Source organism: Microcaecilia unicolor, chromosome 6, assembly GCF_901765095.1.
Source record: "Microcaecilia unicolor chromosome 6, aMicUni1.1, whole genome shotgun sequence".
Taxonomy (NCBI): Eukaryota; Metazoa; Chordata; class Amphibia; order Gymnophiona; family Siphonopidae; genus Microcaecilia; species Microcaecilia unicolor.
The window spans coordinates 280,052,281-280,075,485 of NC_044036.1; the positions used below are offsets into that span (position 1 = coordinate 280,052,281).

General features: G+C 45.8%; 1 protein-coding gene across 3 annotated transcripts in view; it reads right to left on the reverse strand.

Moving 5' to 3' along the window:
• CAMSAP1 (calmodulin regulated spectrin associated protein 1) overlaps window positions 1-23,205 on the reverse strand; it is a 179,866-nt gene that overhangs the window by 61,577 nt on the left and 95,084 nt on the right. For all 3 annotated transcript variants that reach the window (XM_030207609.1, XM_030207608.1, XM_030207610.1), the window contains one exon: window positions 14,802-14,893. In XM_030207609.1, the coding sequence (XP_030063469.1) occupies window positions 14,802-14,893 (92 nt within the window). The remainder of the gene's footprint in view (window positions 1-14,801; window positions 14,894-23,205) is intronic.

A 23,205-nucleotide genomic window follows, 5' to 3' on the forward strand; every position in this document is an offset into this window, starting at 1 on the left:
TCCCTGAGTTCCCATAGTACAACCCAAGGGTACTAAACAATATTCTGAAAATCTCTAATACACAGATTTCCTTTTGGGAACCAATATAATCAGACTAGGGGCTGGTCTTCTCAGTAAGGGTTGTGTGGTGGCAGCTGCTGCAGGACTGCTGAATTTTAAACCATACATCATTTACGTGCTGTTCAAGCTGAGCTGTGGGTTTGACTGGCATCTCTGAAACTACTCTTCACTGTGCCAAAACTAACAAAATGCAAAACACTCATCCCCAGGCTCGGAGTCCAGCGTTAGAGCTATAAGAGTACTGCTTGGTGTGCTCTACAGTGTCTTATATTCTGAACACAGCCCACAAATTACTTCAGGCATGCAGGCTGCTCCTTTATGCAAGATCAGCACTTCGGACTAAAGGCCATCGAAGAATGAATGGTGCTCCCATCAAAGGCTCATGGCCCAAGTCCGAGTCCCTTGGAACCAGCTGCTGATAATGAGTCTCCCCCGACTCTCAGATCACGGTGTAGATGAAAATTCTCATCTCTTATAATTATGTTAATAACTGTGAAGAAAACTACAGCAAAGGCTCTTTTCTTGTGGTGACCATTTTTCTTTTCAATTCCTCTCAGGGTAAAAGAAAAACCATCAAAAGGAGGGCGGGAGGGGGGGGGGGGGGGGGGGGAAGACACAGACTCCTCCAAGTAGCTCCTGTGCTCCAACTCACCAATCTTAAATTAGTTCAAGACCTTGAGAGGTGAAGCAGGGGTATACCTGTAGCTCAATTCTCTAACTGGCTCAGGAGCTACCTCAGTGATCAATCCAGAATCTGCAGAATCCACCTGACACCATCTGCTGGCGACTTTATTGAGAATTGAGCAAAGTATGCAGGACTTTTTCTGGTCTCTATTCACTGGTGATTGACCCACAGGTTCTGGTCTGGCGAGTACACAAAGGAATGCACCTTTCATCTGTGAGCTCCCATCAAGCCTCATCTCCTCCAAGCAGCTCATTCTTTTATCACAGCAGCACAACTCACTCCAGTGAGGTGCACGACCCAAAGCCGTGACTGTATAGACCGGAAACTGTAATTCCAAGGGCAGGCTATAACAGCAGCATGGCCCCTACCACCCCCCCACCCACACATCACAAAATAGAGCCCTGAACACTCGCCTCAACTTTTTCCCCACTCCTTCACAAGGTCCATCCTGCTCAGCAGCCACTGCCTCAATTCCCCATGTGTGTACATGTATGTGTGTGTGGAAAGATTTTTCAGCAACTTGAGAAGAAACACAAATTAGAACATAAAACTGCTGGCTCACAATATGAGCAGCTCGATTGTTTGGTATCCGGTTTAAAAGCCAACTAGGCAGAATGAGAGTATGACAGACTGATGAGAGTATAGTAGACATTGTGTTTTTGTTGTACCATTTCATTACATTATATAGAACCATGTCAAACTGTTAAAGTACAAGAGAATTTAGGTCGTACTGTACTTGGTTAAGAGAATGCAGCAGTTGTAATAGGCGTGTATAGCGCAAAGCCATTCTCTCTCTCAAACTGAAAGAAATACTACATGGGTTGGCATTGTCGGTTGTGCTATTTAATTTCTAGTTGTGCTGTATGTAATGTTCTATGTAAAAGGTATTGAATAGCATATTTATGCCAACACTATGATGTTTTTTCTACTATTGCTAAATGACTTGTCTACTACCCTTGACTCAGTCTATTTTATTCAAAATTCTGTAGCCCACACTATCCTATAATTCTAGTCTAAGTTTTTCAAAAACTAAACTATTGATTATTCGAAGGAATAGGATGTGAGATGTTCCAAAGGAGATTGTGACAGGTGATCAATGTATTATAGATAATGTGATAAAGTTCGGTATTTTGGAATCTTGCCACTCTTCATTATTTAAAAATCATATTTGACTTGTAGCATGCAAAGCTTTTAAGATCAAAATGCTTTGTAGGTTAAAGCCTTTTTTTGATACCACATTTTTGTATGCTTGTACAGTTGCTTGTGTTTGCTGCCATGGGTTACTGCAATGGACTTAACAACTTTGGTTCAAGTTCTTCATTAGTTTATGTGGCGCCCCATGTATTATCTGGCATTGGCAGATTTGATCATATTACATATGTTGGCTACTTATTGAATGGCTTATAATATTCCTCTGTGTTTGGTTATTCCATGTTTATTTCAACAGGCTATTTGCTCTCTTTGGTCAGCTGATGAAGGTCTGTTATATGTCCCATCTCTAAAACAACTCAAAAATATGCTTTATCATGGCTCCTAGTCTAGAAAAAAACACTACTTAGGGTCGTTTTACAAAGGTGAGGGGAAAGGGAAAGGGAAAAGGTGGCCTTAGTGCACCCTTACATGGGCCTTTCCCATGCACAAAGGCCATTTCTTCCCACAGCTCGAAAATGGCCAATTTCCAATTTCCAGCATTAATGGTTATGCACTAATATTATAGAAGTAAACTAAACAATTATGTCCAGGGGTGAGATACCCAACACCGCAAAAATGTAATATCAGTATATGGGGTTCTCATCTTAAACTTAACACGGCCAAAACTGAGCTTCTCCTCTTTCCCCCTAAGCATACCTCTCCTCTCCCCCCTTTCTCTATTTCTGTGGATGGCACTCTCATTCTCCCTGTCTCATCAGCTCGTAATCTTGGGGTCATCTTTGACTCCTCTCTCTCCTTTTCTGCTCATATTCAACAGATTGCCAAAACCTGTCATTTCTTTCTCTATAACATTAGCAAAATCCGTCCCTTCATCTCTGAGCACTCTGCCAGAGCCCTTATCCACACTTATCACCTCTCATCTTGATTATTGTAACCTCCCTCTTAACCATCTCTCTCCCCTTCAATCAGTCCAAAACTCTGCTGCACGACTCATTTTCTGCCAAAGTCGCTATGCTCACATTAGCCCCCTCCTTAAGTCACTTCACTGGCTCCCTATTCGTTTCCGTATTCAGTTCAAGCTTCTCTTATTGACCTGTAAGTGTATTCACTCTGCTGCTCCCCAGTACCTCTCCACTCTCGTCTCTCCCTACGCCCCCCCCTCGAGTACTCCGCTCTGTAGATAAATCTCTCTTATCTGTCCCCTTCTCCTCTACTGCTAATTCTAGACTCCGTTCCTTTTGTCATGCTGCACCCCACACTTGGAATAGACTTCCCGAGCCTGTGCGTCTAGCCCCATCTTTAGCCGTTTTCAAGTCCAAACTTAAAGCCCACCTCTTTACCACTGCTTTTGACTTCTAACCACTACTCACTTGCCCTGTCCTTCAACCTCACCTATTATTCTCTTACCCTTAATTGTTCTGTTTATTTGTCTCATCTAGACTGTAAGCTCTTTGAGCAGGGACTGTCTTTTTGTGTATGGTGTACAGCGCTGCATATGCCTTGTAGCGCTACAGAAATGATAAATAGTAGTAGTAGTAGTAGTAGTAAATGTTAACACATAGACTGTTATTGGAGGAAAAGCCTTGAGAAGCTCCTAGACCTCTAGCATGTCTTACAGGAGCAGGACTTCTTCATCTTCGGCAAAAACCTCCTTAAAGCAACTTTATACTATCAAAGAAATTAACTTAGCTCAGGGCCGCCGAAAGACTCTGCTGGGCCCGGGGTAAGGCCGCCCCGCCTCCGACCCCTCCCCCCGTCGCTCCCCCCGCTGCTGCAGTCCGCGGTCTCACCTGCCTGCCTGCCTCCAGGCCCCCTGTATTCAAGGCGGCAGTCGCCGATCGCCTCTTTTCTGGCCTTCCCTTCCTGTGTCCCGCCCTCGTCTGATGTAACTTCTGGTTTCCACGAGGGTGGGACACAGGGAGGGAAGGCCGGAAGGGAGGCGATCTGTGACTGCCGCTTCGAATACAGGGGGCCCGGAGCCGAGGAGGCAGGCAGGTGAGACCGGGAACTGCAGCGCCGGTGGCCTGACCCCGGCGCCGGGCCCTTGGGGAATTTTGTCCCCCCTGCCCCCCCCCCCCTCGGCGGCCCTGACTTAGCTTAGCTTAGATCGCCTGGTCTCTTTCCTGCTTCCCAGAGACTCGACCGTGATCAAGCCTCTGTCGGCATTGTTGAACGGATATCCCTCTGGCTTGCGATCCTGAAGCAGTGATTCGAAACGCTGGCCATCGTTGATCACGGTCGAGGCTCTGAGAAGAAGGAAAGAGACCAGGCGATCTAAGCTAAGCTAATTACTTTGATAGCATAAAGTCGCTTTAAGGAGGTTTTTGCTGATAATGAAGAAGTCCTGCTCCTGTAAGACATGCTAGAAGTCTAGGAGCTTCTCGAGGCTTTTCCTCCAGTAACAGTCTGTGCGTTAACATTTAGAAAGAGACCCCATATACTGATCATGCACTAATATTGCCATTAAAACAAAGATTAGTGTGAGCTCTTATCATACCTATTTTGTAGGCGATTAGGGCTCAAGGGCTGATCAGTTAGCCTGTTGGTATTGCCAACAGGCAAATTGATTAGCCAGAAACACCCACTCTCAACCCCCAGACACACCGCCTCAGTGAAAAAAAACAAAGAATATTTTTTAGTGCATGGTGTGTTCACGCAGAGTGCAAAATTACAACAGGACACCTCAGTGTATCCCACGGTAAGCCCTTTCAAGCTGTGGTAAGTGTGCGCCAGTGCTTACCACAGATTAGTAAAAGGACCTCTTAATCAATTAAAATGAAAACGCCTAATGAAAAAGTTATAGTTTGTTCAGCTGACAAAACTTTAATGTTTTATAATTTTGAAATGTTTTATTTTGTGTGATTTATTTTTAAATATGCTTATTGTAATCTGCTGAATACTGTAGGATCAGCAGTATATAATTTTTAATACATAGAAAATATTAATTTAAAAAAAAGATGTAGTAAGCTTCAAAAACTTGAATGGAGAAATAACCTAATGGTTATTGCTATGGACGGAGAAACAAGGAAGCCTGCTTCAAATCCTACAGTGACTTTTTTTGTGGTCTTGGGTGAGTCATTTAACCCTCCACTGCCTCACGTACAAACAGAGGGGTCCTTTTACTAATCTGTGGCAAAGGGGGCCTGTGCTGGTGTCAATGCGTGCTTTTGACGTATGCTGAGGCCCCCTTTTACCACAGCGGGTAAAAGTTTTTATTTTTTATTTTAAAGCACTTGTTGCACGGTCATTTCGGGAGGGGGGGGGAGCACTTACTGCCACCCATTGAGGTGACGGTAAGGGCTCCCACGCTAATTACTGCTGGGTAAACACCGGCATTACAAAAATTATATATTTTTTTAGCACCGGAGGGAACTACCGCCGGGAGGCTGCAGTAGCCCAGAGGTACTTCCAGTTTAGCGAGCAGTAAGCCCACGTTGGGCTTACTGCTGCTTAATAAAAGACACTCTGAATAATCCCTCCAGGGAATGGAAAATACCCTACTGTACCTGACATAACTCACCTTGAGTTACAACTAAAAAAAAAGTCTCAGCAAAATACAATATCCCTTCCTCACTACAATGTAAATATAAATCTTTAAAAATTGTACATATATTTATCTGATATTTTGAACCAGTCTCTCTAGTATCATTCAAGGTAAGATATAAAATCGAAGTTACTCACCTGCAGAAGGTGTTCTCAGAGGACAGAAGAAGTATTCTTCCTTGTGGATGATTTCACCAACAGAGCCCCAGTATGGAAACTGCCCAGTGTTCTGTAACTCCTAGAAGCCTTTGGTAAGCCCCCACCGCACATATGTGAGTGCGTTCCCGCCTGCCCAAGTTGCTCGGTATCCGCAGTTGGATACAAAACATAAAGAATGCAACTCCAAGGATAGGAGGGAGGATGGGTATATGAAAATTCTTGTCCTGCTGTCCATGGAGAATATCTGCTACAGGTGAGTAACTTCGCTTTCTCTGTGGACACGCAGGACATAGTATACTCAACATATGGGAATCCCTAGCTACCAGATTCACCAAAAAACAATCAACAGGGACTTGCAACGGCAAGGCTAAGCAGAACCAATAATGCTAACAAATTAAACAGGCCTGTTGTGAAAGTGCAGCCTGGAACAGAAAAGAAAAGAATGAATTCTAGACTCCAAACAAATTCTGCTGTCTGACCAAACCGGCCATTGCATGGAGTATTCTGCTTAAGGCAGTAATGAGATGTAAATGTGTGGATTGAAGACCATAATGCAGCTCTACAAATCTCTTCAATGGAAGCCAATCTCAAGTGGGCTACCAAAGAAGCCATAGCTCTGCCATTGTGAGCAACGACATGACCCTCCAAAGTCAGTCCAGCCCGTGAATAAGTGAGAGAGATGCAGTCTGCTAGCCAATTGGAAAGTATGTTTACTAATGGCTATCCCCATCCTGTTTGGGTCAAAACAAATAAAACGTTAAGTGCACTGTCTATGGACTTCAGTCCACTCTAAATAAAAAGCAAAGGTTTGCCTGCAGTCCAAGGTGTGAAGTACGCTTTCGCCAAGATGGGCATAAGGGTTTGAGAAAATGAAGGATGGATGGATGATTGACTGATTAAAAGATGGAACTCTGGCACCACTTTAGTAAGGAACTTAGGATGCTTGCAGAGAACTACACTGTTAAGGTGAAACTTCGTGTAAGGTAAATCATCTGGTACAGCCTGCAGTTCACTGACTCTGAGTGAAATGACTGTCACCATAAACAAGACTTCAGATGACAGGAATCAAGTGGCTCAAAAAGATCTTTCATCAGCTGGGTGAGGATGATTTTGAGGTCCCATGACATAGTGGTAGGTTTGACCGGGGGTGGGGGGGCACACTTTGTCAACAGCAAACCTCTCATATAGAGGCTGTACAGAGATGGGCTTACCTTCTACACGATGATGAAAAGCACTAATTGCATGAAATGAACCTGTTGTTTTTTAAAACCAAACTCAGAGAGGTGTAGAAGGTAGTCAAGCAGTTTTTGTGTAGAACTGATGGCAAACCTCTCCATTTAGTAAAATCTTTCCTGGAAGTCAGCAGGAGTCCGGAGACACCCTCAGCCAGTTGAAGGGATGCAAATTCTACGCTTTCAACATTCAAGCCGTGAGGGCCAGGGACTAGAGGTTGGGAAGCAGAAGAGATCCCTCGTTCTGCATTATGAAGGTAGGAAAACAATCCAATCTCCAAGGTTCTTCAGAAGACAACTCCAGAAAAAGGAAACGGATCTGCATCAGCCAGAAAGGAGTGATGAGAAACATGGTTCCCCAGTCATGCTTGAGTTTCAGCAGTTTTCCCTAGTAGAGGGATTGGAGAATACACATACAGAAGACCTTTCCCCCAAATCGAGAAGGAAGGCATCCGATGCTAGCCTGCCATGTGATCTGAGCCTGGAGCAGTACTGAGTGCTATTGAGATGAGTGGTAAAAAGATCCACTGGGGAGTTGCCCCACTCTCAGATGACCTTGCAGGCAATGCCCAGATAGGGAGCACTTGTGCGGTTGCATCACTGTGCTCAATCTGTCCACCAGGCTGTTGTCTTTCCCCACAAGGTATGTGGTTCAGTGTATCATGTTGTCTTTCCCCACAAGGTATGTGGTTCAGTGTATCATGCCATAGCTGGTGGACCACTGCCACATCCTGACTGCCTCCTGACACAACGGGTAGTAGGATACCATACTCTCCTGTTTGTTGACATAGTACATGGCAACCTGACTGTCTAACTAAACTGCTCTCATTCAATCACTCAAAGCATCTAGAGCATTCCAGATTACCTGGAGCTCCAAGAGATCAAAGTGAAACTTGGTCTCCTGAATGGACCAGTGTCCCTGGGCGTGAAGCCCTTCTACATGAGTTCTCCCATCCCAGATTGGATGCATCTGTGGTAAGACCCTTCTGGGAAGGAGGAATTTGAAATGGCAGTCCAGGTCAAATTGGTTTGAACTGTCCACCAGAGAAGCGACTGAACCAACTCTGGAGTGACTGAGATGACATTCGCAAGGTTCCCCATGGCCTGACACCACCAGGAAGCAATGGACCATTGGGTGCCTCACAAATGGGAGCAAGCTATGGATATGTCGCACAGTGTGGGAGGCCATGTGGCTAAACAATCTCAACACCTGACAAACTGTAATCTGCTGGTTGCGCTGAACCTGAATGGTGATGCTAATGAGAGCATCTGCTTAAACCTAAGGCAAGTAGACTTGAGCTTGAACCATGTTTAGCAGGGCTCCAATGTACTCCAATTGGTGTACTGGGAGTAGATGGGACCTGAGGTGGTTGACAACGAACCCTAGTACCTCCAGCACCTGAATAGTTCTCTTTATGGATCTTTGAGCACCTTCCTTTGATATATTCTTGAATAGCCATCGTCCAGATAGAGAAACATATAAATTCCCAGGCTGGGTAGCGACGCTGTGACACTGGCTGGGCATTAAGCGGACATGAGGCCAAATGGCAAAACACAATACTGATAGTGGTGTTTCCCCACCCAAAATCTGAGAAGCTTCCTGTGTAGGATGTATATAGATGTGCGTATAAGCATCCTTTAAGTCCAGAAAGCATAGCCAATCATTTTCCTGAATCAAGGGAAGAACGGTGCCCAGGGGAATCATCCTGAACTTTTCCAATATTTGTCCAGGACAAAATCCCTCAGACCTTTGGGCACAAGAAAGTACCTGGAATTGAATCCTTCCCTTCTTCCCCTGGTTGAAAATGGGTTTGACTGAATGGGCCTTTAGAAGGAAGAAGAGTTCCTCTGTGAGCAGAATTTTGATACTCTTGGTGGCAATTTGGAGGAAGTTGATGCAAATGAGAATGTAGCCCACCTGGACTAGAATCCACCAGTCTAAGGTTAAAAGTGGACACTCCTCCTGAAAACAAATTCATCCTTCCCACTACTGGGTCTTCTGGGACAGATGCTTTTACTTCAGCTACGCTCTGCTACAGCCAGTCAAAAGTTCATCCCCTGCTTAGACTGGGGAGTTAGCTGGGGCTTCCAAATCCACTGCTGCCGAGGCAGTGGATTCGGAAGCCCCATTGCTAAGGATAGAACAAAGAAGTGAACCTATGCCTTTGAGAGTAGTAAGTACTCTTTTGACCCCCATTCGAAAAACTCCAAGCAGTGGACCAAGACAGGAACTTGATATCCCTTCTTTTCTTTTTTTGTTATTTATTTTTCAAATTTTTGACAAGATTAATCGTTATCTGGAAATACAGCCAACAACACTTTAACTTTTAGCTAAAATTAAGTACAATCAAATATGATTCCCATTATAAGGCAACCCTCCCCCCCCCCAAAAAAAAAAAATATTAGTAATAATATTAATAAATTTTAGCCATTATAAAATTTCAAAATAAATTGTTACGCTTTCTCAGACCACTTAATAATAGGGGGAGTCTGAATAGAGAAGATTACTTAAACATAAAATTACTATAAAAGACATTAGGCTGCGTCAACCTCCTTATTAAATTTAAAGCTGTTATTACACTTGCTTCATATCTAGAAATGATTTTAACTGGTCTGGTGAATAGAAGACATATTTAGTATCACCTAATTTAACAATGCATTTACAAGGATATGCTAGGAAAAAAGTTCCTTCTATTTCATTTGCCCTTTTTTTCAAAGCTAAAACAGCTTTACTTTTCTGTTGTGTTTGTTTTGTGACATTTGGATATATCCATACTTTTTCTCCTCCAAAGAGGGAATTAATATTCTTGAAGTACAGTTTCATTACATGATTAAAATCCTGTTCAAATACGAATGACACTAGTAGTGTAGTTCTTTCAGTTGTTGTATCCAAAGTTTGTTCCAAAAGAGCTGTTAAATTATCCAGATCTACGTTGGAATTTTCTGCTTCTCTCTTTTTTTTTTCCTTGTTCTCTATTGGGATTTTGAATATAATATATTTTATCAATCGGAGAAATAACATCTAGAGGTATTTTCAGGTTTTCATTTAGGTATCTTTTAAATAAATCCAAAGGGGAATTCCCTGGAGATTTAGGAAAATTGAGAATTCTCAGGTTCAATCTCCTGTTATAATTTTCAATCTGTTCTATTCTGCGACGTATCTTGGTATTATCTTTAACCACCATATGTTTAAAGTCTTGAAGTTTTTCAACATTTTCTTGTAAATTCGTAACTTTAATTGCTAATTCTTGCTTGACTGATTCTATGGTGGTTTTCAAATCTTAAAATTTTACATTGAGAGCTAGAACATCACCTGACGAATTTTGTAAAGTTGAATTCATTTCAGTCAACATCCACCAGATCTTTTCCAGATTAACCTCCGTTTCTTTCTCCGAGAGCTTAGTCTTGGTCCTCGGCTTCTCTCGCAACAGATCTAGTCCCTCGCTCTGCGACGTGTCTGGAGCACTTCCGGCTACAGGCTGAATCGTTTCCAGGGCAGCTGCCGAAGCCAGGTATGGAGGAAAATCTTTCTTTCCAAAAGACTCCGAAGTGCGAGCAACCCTGCCTAGGGGAACCGAGGCATGGGTCCTTGAGCTTCTGGCTCTGAGAGCAGATTCAACCACCATGGAATGGTGCAGAAGCTGAAGCTTCTTGAATATGACCGTCTTATGGACTCTATGCATGGAGTCCGCCTTCTTAGGAACAACCTGCACACAGAGTGGGGTCTCCCAATTCTTCATCTGTGCATCTTTAAGGATGTTGTGAACAGGCACTGTCACAGTTTCCTTAGGCTGCGTCAACCTCCTTATTAAATTTAAAGCTGTTATTACACTTGCTTCATATCTAGAAATGATTTTAACTGGTCTGGTGAATAGAAGTTGAGGAGGGCGGGGGCACCTGTCTCACCATCCCCTTGCGTTTCGTATGCGGCATAAAACTTTTAGGAAAAAAGTATTTAAATCTCCCAGCTTTGAAGACTCTCCTCAAAGCATCTTACTTCGCAGCCATCTTGACACACCCCCCTATATCCCTTCTTTTCTTTATGAAGTCTGCCACCTCTTCCACCTTGTCCACAAAATTATCCCCTCAGCAAGGGACATCCACCAATTTTCCCTAACTACTGGTTCAAGGACTGATACATGCAACCAATGTGAATACCTACAGCAAAAAGTCTGGACACAAAAAAAAATATTAAAAAAAAAAAAACAAAGATGGCCCTAGCCAGGTATTTTCTATACTCCTTCTGCTTAGTTGCTACCTAGGGAAGGTGTAAGACCTGCTCTGGTGGGAGAGTGCCCACAAACTCGAGCACACTGCTTACCAAAGTCTTCAAGTAAATACTTGTGTAGAGCTGGTAGGACTGGATGAGGGAAATGAGCACTGGAGCCCTGAAAATCTTTCTTTCCAAAAGACTCCGAAGTGCGAGCAACCCTGCCTAGGGAAACCGAGGCATGGGTCCTTGAGCTTCTGGCTCTGAGAGCAGATTCAACCACCATGGAATGGTGCAGAAGCTGAAGCTTCTTGAATATGACCGTCTTATGGACTCTATGCATGGAGTCCGCCTTCTTAGGAACAACCTGCACACAGAGTGGGGTCTCCCAATTCTTCATCTGTGCATCTTTAAGGATGTTGTGAACAGGCACTGTCACAGTTTCCTTAGGAGGCGAGTCATAGTCAAGGATGTCCAACATCTTGAACCTGGCCTCTGCCAGTTCCCTCAAAAAAAAACCCTACAAAGGAGAGTTCTTCTGGGGAAGATTTCCTCCTTTCCTGTGGTGGGGAGCACTCTGAAGGTGGACTAAGGGATCTTTCCTCTGAGAGGTCCCCTGGCTCAACTTCAGATGGCCAGGTCCGATCCAATTCAGACTCAGCAAAATATTCCTCATGGGAAGTCTGAGGCTGTGCTTACCTTGATCTACTGGATGAATGACCAGGCTATGGGTGAGAACGCCGAGGTGCTGTTCTCTCCTGGACTCTGGGGCCACTTCCTCCTCCAATGGGCTGTAAAGAAACACTGCATTGGACAGTGCTGGCTCCAAGGCCTGGAGAGGCACCAGCATTGACAAATGGGCAATAGAGGGGGCATGGGTCTCCAAGAGGGGTTGGAGAGGTACCCTAGTATATGCAGATGCCCTTGGTACCTCAGTATCAAGCCAATCCAGGATGTGCCCCAACTCTTCTTGGAGCATGACTTGGAATCACTCCTGAAAGGCAGGCATGCCAGGACACCAACCGGGCACCCTAGGAGGCACTTGTAAAAAGTTTTAAAAAAATTAAAATACCTCCCAAGTCCATAGCTCCCTTACCTTGGGTGCTGAGCCCCCAAATCCCCCCCCCCCCAAAACCCACTTCCCACAACTCTACACCATTACCATAGCACTTATGGCTGAAGGGGGGCACCTAGATGTGGGTACAGTGGGTTTTGGGGGCGGTTTGGAGGGCTCCCATTTACCAGCACAAGTGTAACAGGTAGGGGGGGGGGTGGGCCTGGGTCCACCTGCCTGAAATCCACTGCACCCACTAACAACTGCTCCAAGGACCTGCATACTGCTGTGATGGAGCTGGGTATGACATTTTGAGGCTGGCATACAGGCTGGCAAAAAAGAGTTTTTAAAGTTATTTTTTTTTTTTTTTGGTGGGAGGGGGTTAGTGACCACTGGGGGAGTCAGAGGAGGTCATCCCCGATTCCCTCTGGTGGTCATCTGGGCAATTGGGGCACTTTTTGGGGACTTTTTCGTGAAAAAAGGGTCCAAAAAAAGCAGCCCAAATTCTCGTTACTGCCACCCTTCTTTTTTCCATTATTGGCCGAGGGCGGCCATCTCTCCTCGGCCGATAAACACACCCCAGTCCTGCCTTCACCACATTTCCGACACGCCCTGTCAACTTTGTTCGTTCCCGCGACAGACTGCAGTTGGAGGCGCCCAAAATCAGCTTTCGATTATACCGATTTGGGCGCCCATGACAGAAAGGTGCCCATCTCCCGATTTGAGTCGAAATATCGGCGTCTTTCTCTTTCGAAAATAAGCTGGTTAGTGTCCTAACCTTAGCAGCTGTTCTTTTTAGCTTCTTTTTAACTATTTTTCTCATCTTATTATAGTTGCCCTTTTCAAAATTAAATGTAGCTACAGTAGATTTCCTTTGCGGGTTCATCCCAGATAGTAGTTCAAACGTGTAGATGTTATGATCACTGTTTCCCAGGGGACCTCTCACACAATGCCCTGCACGCCACCAAGGACAAGATCCAAAATGGCTCCTCCTCTCATCAGTTCCTGGACCAGTTGCTCCAAGAAGCAGTTGTTTATTACATCTAGAAAATGTTATCTCCCTGGCACTCCCTGATGTAACATTTATCCAGTCAATATTGGGGTAATTGAAATCACCCATTATCATAGTGTTGCCCAATTTGCCAGCTTTCCTAATCTCTATAAACATTTCTTCATCTGACTGTTCGTTCAGTAGTACAGCCCTACATTAATACTCCTTCTCTTCACACATGGAATTTCTATCCATGATTCCACACTACTGTTTCATGTGGAATGTTTATTTTACTTGACTCGATTCCCTCTTTAACATTTAGCACAACCCACACCCCTTCCAGTTTGATCCTCTCTATCGCTGCAATACTATTTGTAAACTAATGACAATCAGTGGAACACTGTGTTCTCTTTCCACCAAGTCTGTGAGATGCCTATTATATCTACTTCAAACAAAAAAAACAGCACAACGGGCCTTTAAAAATGGAACACAGTTCTTTAATGAATGAGCCTTGACAAAAAGACCTGACACGGGCCATGTTTCGGTGACTAGCACCTGCGTCAGGGGTCACAGTGAAGACGTGGAAACTTGGGGAATAACTCGAATATATTCCTCTACAATATATTATTCCTTACCCCATGTTTCATATAGTAAAAGCTACAAAGCTTTGTAAAGTGAAAGTGCCTTGTTGCTTTGTGTTTTTTCCATCCGTTTGGATACAGAAAGTGAAAGGGCCTTGTTGCTTTGTAGCTTTTACTATATGAGACGTGGGGTAAGGAATAATATATTGTAGAGGAATATATTCGAGTTATTCCCCAAGTTTTCCACGTCATCACTGTGACCCCTGACGCAGGTGCTAGTCTGAAACACGGCCCGTGTCGGGTCTTTTTGTCAAGGCTCATTCATTAAAGAACTGTGTTCCATTTTTAAAGGCCTGTGGTGCTGTTTTTTTTGTTTGGACTTTAGTTTGTACTTCGTTCCCTCTCTTTTGTTATATTATATCTACTTCATCATTTAGTGCTATATACTCTAACTCTCCCATCTTATTTTTTAGGCTTCTAGCATTTGTATACAGGCACTTCAAATTGTGTTTTTTCCTTGGATCTACAAGCTGCTTAGAAGTTGACGGGGATAATGTGCATCCTTTATCCAGCTCTCTCATTAAGCACACCTGGCTTATTTTCACCATTGTTGAAATCTCTCTACTGGGATTCCCTAAATGTCCTGTTTCAATAGTATCCTTCAAGGATACTCCACACCGAACCATGCGTTCCTGGGAGATTGTCGGTTTTCTCCCCCATTCTAGTTTTAAAAGTTGCTCTATTTTATTTTTCTTACTTCTGCCATTTGGTTTGTTAGGGGATTTTGTACTAGTAAGAACTGTTTATATTCTGGTGATGAACTGGATTCTATTCATTGGTTAATCTTAGGAGATATTGTTGTGGAGTGAACTGGACTTAGTTTAGATTGCTAGGAGATCTTCATATTAGTGAGACATTTTAATGATGTATATATTTTGTAAACCACGGTGAACCCCTCTGGGGGACAGTGATAGGTTAGAAATGCCCAGACTAAAAGGAGCCATGATTGATATAAAGTCTTCTGATGATAGACATCTGGGAGAAAGAAAACATCTCATCCTTTTCAGTAACTTCTTATATACTATAAAATCTTTAAAAAGTGGAAACTTAAAAAATAAAAAAAACCTTGCTTACCGGGATTATCCTCTTCCTGAAGAGATTTTTGCTGCTTCTGCCTTAAAGGCAATAAGGGATGGGATGGACTGAAGGCAGGGCTCCCTTTACCACTGTAGCAAAGCACACACACCAAAACACTTACTGAAACATTTCAGAGGATAAAATTAGCATACAAAATTAATATTAATACATTACAAATGTCTTATTTACAATATGTTGCTTTTTTTTTTTTTTTAGTACTGAGCTATGTAGCTATACAAAAATAAGTAATTTTAAATTATTAATATACAGGTGGAAACACTTTCAATCAGGTATTGCAATTTTTTTTTACTTCCACAATTATACTTTAATATTCAAGCAATCTTCCTCAATTCAAAACTCAAAACACTCTTGTGTCACACCTAACCTCCAAACAGAGAAAAAAAACTCATTAAAAATTTTTATGCTTATTTATACATTCCAGTTGGCTACTGGTTCTGCTTAAGGTGACATCATATCTCAATTAGCCACCAATTAACATTGGCAAGTATATTATTGGCAATGCAGTTAGAGATGACATTTCTTCACATCTTGCGAGTGTTTTCAAAAAGGTTAGAGGACAAACTAACAGAAAAACTTGCAAAATGCTTTTGTGGTATGACCGTCACATTTAAGGTAAACAAGTAACATTGTACTTGTTTACCATTAGAATACACAACCAGAAGATTTTTTTTCCCAGTTTTATGGTCAGATCCACATGAAAACAGGCACAATTTTACAAATGTAAAAGTGTTAAATCTTTATGGTTTAACTGTTTTTACTCAGGATCAAAATAATCGCACAACAAATAGCTGAACAGCAAGTATAGATACTTACCAATCTAGTACATGGTAATGAGCAAATAAAAAGAGAATAGTGAGCAAAGCAGCAAATAAAAAGAGAATAGTGAGCAAAGAACTGTACAGTACAGAACTGAAAAACATACAATCCCAATAAAGTGTTAAATCTTTAACATAGGGGTTCTCAACCCAGTCCTCAAGGCATATCTATACAAGTCAGGTTTTCAGGATATCCACAATGAATATACACAAGAAATTTGCAAAGCAATGGAAGTAATGCATGCAAATCTCTCTTGTGCATATTCATTATGGATATCCTGAAAACCTAACTGGTTAGGTGTGTCTCAAGGATGGGGTAGAGAACCTCTGCTTTAAGGTAAAATTATGTATCATACCTGATAATTTTCTTTCCATTAATCATAGCTGATCAATCCATAGACTGGTGGGTTGTGTCCATCTACCAGAAGGTGGAGATAGAGAGCAATCCTTTTGCCTCCCTATATGTGGTCATGTGCTGCCGGAAACTCCTCGGTATGTCGATATCAAAGCGCCATCCGCAGGACTCAGCACTTAGAGAATTACACCCACAAAGGGACACTCTGCCCAGCTCACCACCGCCGAAACGGGGGAGGGGAATCAACCCAGCTCATCCCCTCACAAGTGGGGGAGGGGAATCCGTCCAGCTCATCCCCGCAGAGCAGGGGAGGGACACCACACCCGCCGATGCGGCGGGATCTGGCTTATCCTGCGACCGCAACCGCGGGAGGAGCTGGCTGACCCTAACACCGCCAAAGCGGGAGGGATATAAGGCTGCCCTACTGCCGCACGAAGCGGGAGGGAGCGCCGGCAGAATTTAGGTCTCAATCCAGCCCCGTAAAACGGAGGGGAGAGGAATGCAGCAGCTCACTGTAACACAAAATCGTCTCAACTCCAGAAGAATTCAATCGAAAAAACTTGAACACGAAGACGAACTGAAGACTAAACTTGAACCTGAAATGCAACCAGAATATAAACAATACAGATATCTGGGAGGGGCTATGGATTGATCAGCTATGATTAATGGAAAGAAAATTATCAGGTATGATACATAATTTTACCTTCCATATCATCATGCTGATCAATCCATAGACTGGTGGGATGTACCGAAGCAGTACTCACCCAGGGCGGGACATAGAAATCTCTGACCGCAACACTGAAGCTCCAAACTGGGCCTCCGCCCGAGCAGCCACAGTCAAGCGGTAATGACTGGAGAAGGTATGAGCCAATGCCCAAGTTGCTGCCTTACAAATCTCCTCCAAGGAGACGGACCCGGCCTCTGCCATCGAGGCCGCCTGTGCTCTAGTGGAGTGAGCCTTCAGCTGGATAGGCGGCACCTTCCCCGCGGCCACATAAGCCGCTGCAATGGTTTCCTTGACCCATCGTGCCACCGTAGGCTTGGATGCCTGCAGACCCTTACGAGGACCTGTGAACAGCACAAACAGATGATCCGACTTCCGGAAATCATTGGTCACTTCAAGGAATCTGATGATGACTCGTCTCACATCTAGATATTTGAGAGCAGAGTACTCCTCTGGATAGTCCTCCCTACGAAAGGAAGGTAGACAGAGCTGCTGATTCACATGGAAACGAGAAACAATCTTGGGCAGGAAGGAAGGCACCGTGCGAATAGACACAACTGCCTCAGTGAACTGCAGGAAGGGCTCTCGACATGATAGCACCTGGAGCTCGGAAACTCGTCTGGCTGAAGTGATAGCCACCAAAAGACTGCTTTCAACGTCAGGTCTTTCAGAGATGCCCTCGACAAGGTTTCAAAAGGCGGCTTCTGCAAGGCTCTTAGCACTAGATTGAGATTCCATGCAGGCACCACCGAGTGCAGAGGAGGGCGTAGGTGATTAACTCCCTTGAGAAAGCGCACCACATCTGGCTGCGAGGCCAGGGAAGCACCCTTCAGGCGACCCCTGAAGCAAGCCAGAGCCGCTACCTGGACTTTAAGGGAACTAAGCGAAAGGCCTTTCTCCAGACCTTCTTGCCGGAACGCCAACACTGAAGAAATTGGAGCAGTGAAGGGAGAAAGAGAGCCTGCCTCACACCATGATGCAAAGGTACGCCAAACCCTGGCGTAAGCAGTAGAAGTAGAGCGCTTCCTCGCTCTCAGCATAGTGGCGATGACCTTGTCTGAGAAGCCCTTCTTCCTCAGACGCTGCCGCTCAATAGCCAGGCCGTAAGACCAAAGGGGGAGGGATCCTCCATCACCACGGGACCCTGATGCAACAGGCCCCGCTCCACTGGCAGCCGCAGAGGGCCATCCACTGAGAGCCTGATCAAGTCCGCATACCAGGGACGTCTGGGCCAGTCCGGACCCACCAGGATTATCCGGCCCGGATGCTTTGCTACCCAGTCTAGCACCCTGCCCAACATGGGCCAGGGCGGGAACACATAGAGAAGCTCCTGTGTCGGCCACTGTTGGAGAAGAGCATCTACTCCCAGAGATCGAGGGTCCCGTCCTCTGCTGAAAAAGCGCGGCACTTGGCAATTGGCCGATGACGCCATCAGATCTAGGCTCGGCTGGCCCCAGCGCTTCGTGATGTCCAAGAACGCCTGAGCAGATAGCTGCCACTCTCCGGGATCCAAGGTATGGCGACTGAGAAAGTCCGCCTTGACATTCATGACTCCCGCAATGTGGGCCGCCGACAGCTGTTCCAGGTTCGCTTCCGCCCACTGGCATAGATTCATGGCCTCCTTGGCTAGAGGGGCGCTCTTGGTACCTCCCTGGCGATTAACATAGGCCACAGCCGTGGCATTGTCCGACAGGACCCGTACTGGCTTCACCGCCAGTATCGGGAGAAACTCCAAAAGCGCCAACTGAATGGCTCTGAGTTCCAGGAGGTTGATAGACCACTTTGCCTCTGCAGGAGACCAGAGCCCCTGCGCTGTCCTTCCCAAACAGTGGGCTCCCCAGCCCGTCAAAGAGGCGTCCGTCGTAACGACAACCCACTCCGGGGTCAAAAGAGGCATTCCTGCGGACAGCTTGTCTGGCCTCAGCCATCAGCTCAGCGCCTTGCGCACCGCCGGATCCAAGGGAAGGCGCACAGCGTAATCCTCCGACACTGGAGTCCATCGCTGCAGCAGAGAGTGCTGTAGAGGTCTCATATGGGCCCTGGCCCAGGGCACTACTTCCATCGTGGCCGTCATAGAGCTCAACAGCTGCACATAGTCCCAAGCCCGAAGAGGAGAGGCTACTAGGAACTTGTCCACCTGAGCCTGAAGCTTGACAATCCAATTGTATGGCAGGAACACTCTGCCCACTTGGGTGTCAAAACGAACTCCCAGATACTCCAGGGACTGAGTCGGGCGCAGCTGGCTTTTCTCCCAGTTGATGATCCACCCCAGGGAGCTCAAAAGAACAATCACCCGGTCTGAAGCTCTGCCGCACTCTGCATAAGAGGGGGCTCGGATCAACCAGTCGTCCAGATAAGGATGGACTTGTACTCCTTCCTTGCGTAGGAAGGCCGCAATGACCACCATTACTTTGGAGTAGGTCTGCGGAGCAGTGGCCAACCCGAACGGGAGGGCTCTGAACTGGAAGTGTCGGCCCAGGACTGCAAAACGCAGAAAGCATTGATGAGGAGGCCAGATGGGAATATGCAAGTAAGCTTCCTTGATGTCCAAGGATGCCAGGAACTCCCCTGCCTTCACTGCCGCTATAACAGAGCGGAGAGTCTCCATTCGGAAGTGTCGAACTTTCAAGGCCCGATTGACCCCTTTGAGGTCGAGGAAAGGCCATACAGAACCTCCTTTCTTTGGTACCACAAAGTAAATGGAGTAACATCCCTTGCCAAGCTGATCTTCTGGCACCGGAACAACCGCACCCAGGCAGATCAGATTGTCCAAAGTCTGCTGCACTGCCACAGCTTTGACCGGAGACTTGCAGGGAGAGTGCACAAACCAGTCTCTTAAGGGTCGGCAGAACTCTAGCTTGTAGCCGTCTCTGATGACTTCCAGCACCCAAGTGTCTGAAGTTACCCTGGTCCACTCGCCCAGAAACGAAGATAGGCGTCCTCCAATCTGCTCTGAGCCATGGACCAGGGCCCCGTCATTGGGTACGAGACCCTGGGGGAGGACCGGAGGACGCACCTCCTGGACGGCGGTCTCTGCGAAAGGAATGCTGCTTGGGGGAGAAGTTCCTTTTGAAGGAAGAGGGGGCAGAGGAGCCCGACTTGCCCAGGCGATACCGACGGGCTTCCTGAAACCGTCCTTTGGAGGAACCGGGGCGGGCACCACTGGCCCGAGCCCTGACCTCCGGTAACCTCTTGCCCTTAGACGTGCCGAGATCGGTCACAATCTTGTCCAGCTCGACCCCAAAGAGCAGCTTGCCTTTAAAAGGCAACTTAGCCAGGCGAGACTTAAGAGGCGTGATCAGCAGACCAATGCTTCAGCCAAAGCCAGCGCCATGCAGAGACTGTCTGAGCCATACCTTTAGCCGAGGCTCTCAAGACATCATACAGCAAGTCTGCCAAGTAGGCCAAGCCCGATTCCAGGGCCGGCCAATCAGCCCTCAAGGAAGGATCCGAGGGGGAAGCCCACTGCACAATCGTCAGGCACGCCCTGGCCACATAGGAGCCGCAAACTGAGGCCTGCAAACTTAAAGCAGCCGCCTCGAAGGACGACTTTAAAGCCGCCTCCAATCTTCTGTCTTGGGTGTCCTTTAGGGCCGTGCCACCTTCCACCGGCAACGCCATTTTCTTAGTCACCGCAGTGATTAAAGAATCCACGGTAGGCCAAAGAAAGGCCTCCCGTTCACCTTCAGGCAGAGGATAGAGGCGGGACATAGCCCTAGCCACTTTAAGGCTTGCTTCTGGGAAATCCCATTGAGCTGAAATCAAGGTGTGCATGGCTTCATGCACATGGAAGGTTCTAGGTGGGCGCTTCGTCCCCAGCATAAAGGCAGAGCCAGCAGAGGCTGAGGGAGAGACGTCCTCCGGAGAGGAAATCTTCAAAATGCTCATGGCCTGCACTAACAGGTTGGGCAAATCCTCTGAGCGAAAGATCCGCGCTGCAGAGGGGTCATCCGCACCATCCGAGCGGGAATCCGTCTCCTCCAAGGAATCCCCAAAGGACCGTTGGGAGAACTCAGATAGGCTGCCCTCATCTACATCAGAGGAGACCGAGTCCTCTAGGGCCTGGAAATCCACCCGAGGGCGTTTGCTTCCGGAGGCCTCAACCCCTTTATCAGACAGGGGAGCAGGGGCAGCTTTTTGCATATGAAAAGCCTGATGCAGCAGCAAAATGAACTCAGGGGAGAAACCCCCCAGACTGTGCACTTCTGCAGCCTGGGCCACGGCCCTAGACGCACCCTCAACCGGCGCTCGCAAGAGCGTGGGAGAAACATGCTGCGCATCCAAAATGGCGTCCGGCGCAAAACTCCGAGGAGCCGCATGGGAAGAATGGTGCTTAACTTTTGCTGCTTTCTTGCCGTCGCCCGAATCAAGGGCGACCATAGCATTAACGTCTCCCACCTAGAGGGCAGCCCAAGAAGAAGCCGTCCGAGCAGAGTGGCCGGCCAAAATGGAGGGGGCGAGCAGCAGGGGATGGGCGCTTATGGCGGGAAAAAAACGCCGCACCGGAGGAAGAACCGGGACACTGACCGGACTCCAAACTGACGCCCAAAAAATGGCGATTCAGGCTTTGAAACCCCCGCATCCCCGCAGTCCGGGGAGCGATTCTTCGCGCCCTTGCCCTCCGACGCCATAAGCCACGTGGAGACCGATCGGGGAACCCCCTGCCCGCTACAAAAGGTAAAAAATTACCTGCTTCTCGCTCCGAGCTGTAACAAACTGCAATAAACGAACTGCAGCTGCAATAAACGCTGATATAAACGTTGAAATAAACGCCCTTAAAGGCAAAAGGATTGCTCTCTATCTCCACCTGCTGGTAGATGGACACAACCCACCAGTCTATGGATTGATCAGCATGATGATATGGAATATACTTTATTTGATATGGTTCAACGAAGAACTGAAAACACTCAAAACCAAGAAAGGCGATACCAATCTCAACGCCTGGAAACAACTCCGAAGGAAGTATAAATATACCATAAAACAAACCAAAAGACAATACTACAAAACTGAAATCGGACCAAATTACAAGGACACACACAAACTCTTCCAACTCGTGAATAAACTATTAGACACAACCCCAGTCACCAATAACAGCACAGACACACCAGGAGCCAACGATTTGGCGAAATACTTCAAGGAGAAAATCATACAACTGCGACTCAAAATACCTGTCAGTCCAACCGATTACACTCCTGGAGTACCTAGACCCGGACTCTGGAGTCTACCCAGCAGATAGGATCTGGACTGAATTCGCAATACTACCGGAAGATCTTCTCTCACAAACACTTAAAAGATTTGCCAAATCTCACTGCAAACTAGATATATGCCCAAACAACCTCATGAAGTCAGCCCCCAAACAATTCATAACAGACTTAACAAACCACGTGAACTTCATGCTACAAAATGGACTCTTCCCTAGGGAAAAGGGTAACATTTTACTCACCCCCATACCCAAGGATACGAGGAATAAAGCTAGCGAACTAACGAATTACAGACCAGTAGCATCCATTCCCTTGATCACCAAAATAACAGAAGGAATGGTGACCAAACAAATCACGGAGTATCTAAACAAATTCTCAATACTACACGATTCCCAGTCAGGATTCCGTTCTAATCACAGTACAGAAACCGTACTAGTTACGCTCATGACCAGATTCAAACAACCGATAGCAAACGGCAACAATATACTACTGCTACAATTCGACATGTCAAGCGCATTTGACATGGTTGACCATGAAATTCTATTACACATCCTCGAATACTTTGGAATCGGAGGCAACGTTCTCAAATGGTTTAGGGAGTTCCTAAGTAAACGCTCATATCAAGTGACATCAAATTCGACTACATCAGCCACATGGACACCTGAATGCGGAGTCCCACAGGGATCCCCCCTCTCACTGACCATATTCAATCTAATGATGACACCACTGGCCAAACTACTATCGAATCAGAATCTAAACCCTTACATATACGCTGATGATATAACGATCTTTATCCCATTCAAACAAAACCTAAAGGAAATCTCTAATGAAATCAACCAAAGCCTACACATCATGAATTCATGGGCAGATGCATTCCAGCTGAAACTAAATGCAGAAAAAACCCAATGCCTAATACTCACCTCGCAATACAATAAGAATAAAATTACCACCTTCAACACACCCAAACTAAGTCTACCAGTTTCGGATACCCTAAAAATTCTTGGAGTTACCATTGACCGACACCTAACGCTTGAGAATCATACGAACAACACAACCAAAAAGATGTTCCATTCAATGTGGAAACTGACCATTTTTTCCAAGGAACATCTTCCGCAACCTGGTACAATCATTGGTACTCAGTCACTTGGACTACTGTAATTCACTCTACGCCGGCTGTAAAGAGCAAATACTCAAAAAACTCCAGACAGCTCAAAACACGGCAGCCAGACTAATATTCGGCAAATCAAAATACGAAAGTGCAAAACCCTTACGAGAAAAACTACAC